Source organism: Homarus americanus, unplaced genomic scaffold (genome assembly GCF_018991925.1).
Source record: "Homarus americanus isolate GMGI-L3 unplaced genomic scaffold, GMGI_Hamer_2.0 scaffold632, whole genome shotgun sequence".
Classification (NCBI taxonomy): Eukaryota; Metazoa; Arthropoda; class Malacostraca; order Decapoda; family Nephropidae; genus Homarus; species Homarus americanus.
This window is the reverse complement of record NW_024735337.1, coordinates 2,299-8,811: the sequence shown is the minus strand read 5'-3', so window position 1 is coordinate 8,811 and position 6,513 is coordinate 2,299. Positions and strand designations below refer to the sequence as shown.

The following is a 6,513-nucleotide window of genomic DNA, read 5'->3' as shown; positions in this document are numbered from 1 at the left end:
ATGGTACAGTATATGGGTCTTAACTGTGGCAGCCTCTTGATGGTACAGTATATGGGTCTTAACTGTGGCAGCCTCTTGATGGTACAGTATATGGGTCTTAATTGTGGCAGCCTCTTGACAGTACAGTATATGGGTCTTAACTGTGGCAGCCTCTTGACAGTACAGTATATGGGTCTTAACTGTGGCAGCCTCTTGATGGTACAGTATATGGGTCTTAACTGTGGCAGCCTCTTGATGGTACAGTATGTGGGTCTTAATTGTGGCAGCCTCTTGATGGTACAGTATATGGGTCTTAACTGTGGCAGCCTCTTGATGGTACAGTATATGGGTCTTAACTGTGGCAGCCTCTTGATGGCAGGTTGTATAAGGGTCTTAAATCAGGCAAATGATGGTGCAGCATAGCGGCCTTTAACTGTGGCAGTTTCTGATGGCACAGTATATGGGCTCGATCGCGCCCTTGATGGTACAGTATGGGTTCACCGTGGCAGCCTTCTTTGATGGAAGAAAGATATGGGTTTCAATCTGTATGTTTCTGATGGCGCTGGCTATATATGGGTTCTAACTGTAAGCAGCTCTGATGGCAACAGCATATGGAAGTTCAACTGTAAGCTTGATGGTACAGTATATGGGTTTTGAACTGTGGCAGCCTTTACGGTGCCACAGATATGGGTCTGCAACAGTGCCTTGATGGTACAGTATGGAATTTAATTCAGGTAGCTCTTATGGCACAGTATATGGGTTCTTAACTGTGGCAGCCTCTTGATGGTACAGTATATGGGTCTTAACTGTGGCAGCCTCTTCATGGTACAGTATATGGGTCTTAACTGTGGCAGCCTCTTGATGGTACAGTATGTGGGTCTTAACTGTGGCAGCCTCTTGATGGTACAGTATATGGGTCTTAACTGTGGCAGCCTCTTGATGGTACAGTATATGGGTCTTAACCGTGGCAGCCTCTTCATGGTACAGTATATGGGTCTTAACTGCAGTTATATACATAATGTATTTTACAAAGGTTAAGTTTTTAGATACAATACACTGCTGTAGGTATAGGTACAATACACTGCTGTAGGTACAGGTACAATACACTGCTGTAGGTACAGATACAATACACTGCTGTTGGTACAGGTACAATACACTGCTGTAGGTACAGGTACAATACACTGCTGTAGGTACAGGTACAATACACTGCTGTAGGTACAGGTACAATACACTGCTGTAGGTACAATACACTGCTGTAGGTACAATACACTGCTGTAGGTACAGGTACAATACACTGCTGTAGGTACAGGTACAATACACTGCTGTAGGTACAGGTACAATACACTGCTGTAGGTACAGGTACAATACACTGCTGTAGCTCATCATTTCAGATACTTGAGTCTGGAACTGCAAACTTTGCCAACATCACAGCAGCTCAGAAATCCCCACTAGCTAAATTGCTCTTCAGAATTGAAGGTGTCCAAGGAGTGTTCTTTTCAACAGACTTCATCACTTTAACTAAGGTAAAGTTTTTAACCCTATCCTCTTCTAGATTTATTTTGAAATGCCAAGTAGCACATGTAAAATTTCTATGCCTTTTTTCAGGTGTCTTTGTTTAACTTAATACTTTACTAATGCCCACCATTCAAAAGTGTCTATTTTTTTAATATACATTCATAATGGGATCTATTTATTTATTTTTGGTAAATTTTATCTTTTTAAATGATTTGCTCTTACAAATTAAATGTTATGTTGCGAACGGCAGGATGACGAGGAAGCAGAGTGGCGGACTATTAAACCAGAAGCCTTCGCTGTCATCATGGACTTCTTTGCCTCGGGTCTTCCAGTTATACATCAAGTTGACCAAAGAGAGAATGACCATGGTGAGGGAACCCTCTCTATACTTTTGTGAACAAGAGTTGTAGTTTACTTCAGTAGTGACAGGTACTGTATTTGGATAAGGTGTGTCCAGTATATTGCTTAACATTAAGAAATGGTTTCACTACATCACACACCTGTAGTACATTTTCACTCTGTTAGATTGAGAAGTTTATTTATGGTAATTGTCAGTCACTAAGCAAATATGGTAAACAGAATTTGAGATTATTTTAGGAAGTGCATTTATGTGGTGAAACTGAGTCATGGGAATAAATCTCCAAACTTACTCACCTCGACTGTCATCTGGTGTGGAAATACAGTACTGTTTAATTTCCTTTGGGGGTCAATACTGCTTCAGTTTGGGAGCGAGCAAATCATATGTACAGTATTTTTAATGAAGCTTCTTGTTTAATGTTAATACGAATGACGAATTTTCAGCTGGGTGCGACGACGAAGACGACGAGACGGTGGCCATGATTAAGGAACTTCTTGACACACGGATTAGACCCACCGTACAGGAAGATGGCGGCGATATTCTCTTCCGGGGATTTGACGACGGAATAGTCTATCTTAAGGTAACGTACACGAGTACACTTAATATAATACAGTGGTCCCTCGGTTAACGAGCACAATCCGTTCCAGCAGGTTGCTCGTTAACCGAAACCATTTTTTCAATGGGTTTTTGGGTAATTGGTTCCAGCTCACCGAAAATTGCCTAAATTCAACAAAAAAGGTAGAAAAGTACACTTACTTTGAGGTGTGTATGTAGAAGGCTCCTGGATGATGATGATGATGATGATGGGAATTAGAATGGGGGTGGAGGAGAAGGGAGAAGAGAAGGCATTGGGGTGGAAGAGAAGTCACCCCATGGTGCCATTTCACCCATAAAATTTTAGCTCTCTTGGTGTAATTCAAGATTATTTTCTTTAAATGAGCACTGCACTGCATTACCGTATATACTCGTCTATAACCTGCCTCGTTTATAGGTCGACCCAAGTTTTTGAGGGTAAAGGAACAACAAAACCTTCAGAGAAACACTACGTCCTATAAACTTGTTTACCATTTATTATCACGACACTTTACACTGAAACGCGGGTAGTTTCAACAAAAATATTGTATATTTCCATTCAAGTATTTATTCAAGTCAATTAGGAGGGAATGTTATTGTAATACAACAGTTTTTTAACTAAACCATTCGAAAAGTGATTACGGTAACATCTTTTGAACGAAAGAAAGCCAGTCATTGTTTTCATCACGATTTTATCCCACTTTCCACTGTAATACGTACGTCATTTCAGCAAAAAATATTACATTTCCGTGAATGTATTATATCAAGCACAGTATAAATAGAATATCATTGTAATATAACAGAATTTTAACCGAAAACTATTAAAAAAACGAATAACATCTCGAGAACATCGGAAGCTTAGGTAAAGTCTTTTGTTTTCGACATGTATTTTATCCTATTTTACATTGAAATACATCACGTTTCAGCAAAACTACTATTTATTTCCGAGAATATATTTATTCAGGCGCAGTTTAGGTAAAATATACGTGTGATGTAACAGTTTTTTAACTGAAAACGATTCGAACACGTGTACCCTCTAGCCCTGTTCAAGGAGAGGACTGGGAGAAGCTGTTTGGTGCTGCAGACGATGACAATGAAAATGATTTTGGTGGATTTTAATGAAAATATTCAGAAATATGGTATCGTAATATTTATTCAAGTCAATTAGGATATTATTGTAATACAATACAACAGTTTTTTAACTAAACCATTCGAAAAGTGATTACGGTAACATCTTTTGAACGAAACAAAGCGAAAGTCATTGTTTTCATCACAATTTTATCCCACTTTCCACTGTAATACGTACGTAATTTCAGCAAAAAATATTACATTTCCGTGAATGTAGTATATCAACCACAGTATGAATAGAATATCACTAATATAACAGTATTTTAACCGAAAACTATTAAAAATACGAGTAACATATCTTGAACATCGGAAGGTTAGGTAAAGTCTTTTGTTTTCTGCATGTAGTTTATCCTAATTTACATTGAAATACATCACGTTTCAGCAAAACTACTATTTATTTCTGAGAATATGGAAATGTAATATTTTTGCTGAAATGACGTATGTATTCAGTGGAAAGTGGGATAAAATCGTGACAAAAACAATGACTCGCTTTCTTTCGTTCAAAAGATGTTACCGTAATCGCTTTTCGAATGGTTTTCAGTTAAAAACTGTTATATTACAATAATATTCTATCCTAATTCACTTGTGATGTAAAAGTTTTTTAACTGAAAACGATTCGAAAAACACGTGTACCGTCTAACTGATACGGCAGAGCCCTGGTCGCGAAGGCTTTGTGTTTGCATCGGCCCTTCTTAAGCAGCTTTTAATTTTAGCGTACGTTGAAATTGTGTTTACCGGTGTATTCTTATTTTCTTGCTTCTTATTTTCCAGAAATATGACAAGTTTTTATATAATACAATGTTATGGTACTTTTAATTTACAAGTATTCATTTTTAAAAATACAGAACACCAAACAAATACTAGTACGGATATTTGCGTGACTCTCCCGCCAAAAACGACCAAACAGCTGGTACTCTCTCCCTCAGCCCTACCAAAAATAGCCCAACATCTTTCTTGTTTATTCTCTTCCAATTTCTCACTTTAACTGGTATTTTTTACTTCATATTGCCTACATCAGATAAACTTCAGTAATTGAGGTTAGATATTGTTATAAATTTGATTACCGGGTCCTGGCAGGTACCGTTAGAACCACCTGACCCTACCAACAGTGTTGCAAGTCAGACAGCATTTTTTTTTTTTACATTTTTGGTGTCTCCATTTGTTAATTTTTTTTCTGTGGGGTTTGCACAATAGTATACTGTTTTACCTACAGTATTGTAAAACGATTTGGGAAAAGAAATACTCGGTAACTTAAAATTTTAAAAGGAAAATTTTGAAACTGGCAACTGTGTGTAGATGACCTGACTCACATCATATTGATGTTTCAAATTTAATTAACAAAAATTTATGTATCTATAAATAAACTTTTAAAAATGAATACTTTATGTTCTACATACTCCTGTGCATACCATACCATGCATTTGGCTACTTTGGGCTTGCTATGATGACGCAAGAGATCTGCCCTGGCAACTGTTCCGACACTCACAGCTGGTGGTGCGTGGGTGCATCGTTTCCATTGTTTACTGGTAGTTACTGGTAAATATTTTTCAACCTAACGAAACTATTACCCGTATAGAGGTCGACCCCCAACTTTTTGCCCAAAAATTTGGTCTTAAGAACTCGTGCTATACACGGGTATATACGGTATATATTGTCAATATGTAAAATATATTTCAAAGTGACCAATAATTTGCTTGGAAACACAGAAAAAAGCGTTTAGTTGAAGAGAGTCTCAAGCAAGATGTTACCTCCACTGAAAACAGAGAGAGACTAACGCCTGTCTGGTGTGTTAACAGGCTGGATGGCACGCCAGAAACTAGTTTCTTTACCTTCAATTATGTTCAATAATTGTTAAAATGACTAAAAAAGTTAATATTAAACTTTTAAAATTATTGAATAGTATAAACTTCTTGATATTTACTAAAAGAGTAAGGAATTTAAGCCCTAAAACCGATTACTGTATTGGCGGACTAATACTACAGCTGGTGGACCACCAAATGCAAGCGAAAACATGTTGAAGTCGGCTCATAAAAAATCGTTAATCGAGGGATTGCTCGTTAACGAAAGTTAAGAATCTTATGGAAGGTAAATCGTTAACTGAAATCTCGTTAACCGAGGCGCTCATTAACCGAGGGACCACTGTAATGAGTTCCATAAGAGAGATGATGAACTACATGGCGGCACTAGGATAAAGTTGTGACTAAGATGAAAAGTTAGCACAGTACAGTACAGTATATATTAAAGTTATGTGGTATCTTATTATCAGGTTGGTTAGGTTTATGCTGTAAAAGGTGAAATACTGTATGATAATAGTGTTTAAGAAGATGTGTTTAATAGGAATGTTCTCTTTATATCAGGGTTGGAAAAAATCATGATTTTTTTTTTAATAAAAAAATTGATTTATTTGATTTAAATCAGATTTTTTTTATTTAAATCGATATTTTTATTTTTTTAATAATTGCATTAAAATAGTACAGTAATACCCCGCTTAACACGGTTTCGCTTAGCGCGATTTCACGTATACGCGGTGCCTCGCCAGAGCCGAACTTTCACTTAACGCGGGCTTTTTCCACGTATATGCGCAGAGTGTCCGGCTCGAGACGCTATTTTTAGATTCACCCCCCACCCGCCACCCTGCCTGACTGCCTGCCTGCCTGTTTTAGCTCATAAAATTCATACAAATTACCTGGCCAGAATATAATTTACATTGCTGGAATTCTTACAATTTGATGATCATTTTGAATATAAACATCATAGATTTTGCATTAGACGTACAAATTTTAGATATAATGTTTACTCTGAGTAAATATGTTATTTTTTGTGCAAAATATATGACATTTGTATTCAAAATATTCCTGGTCTTACAAGGAATCCAGCAATGTCAATTATATTATCCTAACTTTAGTTTGAGGTATTATTTATTACTAAAAAGGTAAACAGTCTGGTTTTCCCACACATCT

At 37.0% G+C, this 6,513-nt stretch overlaps 1 protein-coding gene across 1 annotated transcript; it reads left to right on the top strand.

The window, feature by feature from the left end:
* The first annotated feature begins 665 nt into the window (after positions 1–665).
* On the top strand, positions 666–2,509 carry LOC121870849 (NFU1 iron-sulfur cluster scaffold homolog, mitochondrial-like). Its single transcript, XM_042372819.1, has 4 exons — positions 666–690; positions 1,309–1,502; positions 1,745–1,862; positions 2,296–2,509. Exons 1-4 carry the CDS (start codon positions 666–668, stop codon positions 2,478–2,480), a joined length of 522 nt encoding a protein of 173 aa, XP_042228753.1. The 3' UTR covers positions 2,481–2,509.
* Positions 2,510–6,513: the final 4,004 nt, after the last annotated feature.

Coding starts and splice junctions, on each gene's coding strand:
- LOC121870849 (XM_042372819.1), top strand. CDS start 666: ATGGGTCTGCAACAGTGCCTTGATG. Junction 691..1,308: donor TCTGCAACAGTGCCTTGATG/GTACAGTATGGA, acceptor CACTGCTGTAGG/TACAGGTACAATACACTGCT. Junction 1,503..1,744: donor ACTTCATCACTTTAACTAAG/GTAAAGTTTTTA, acceptor TGCGAACGGCAG/GATGACGAGGAAGCAGAGTG.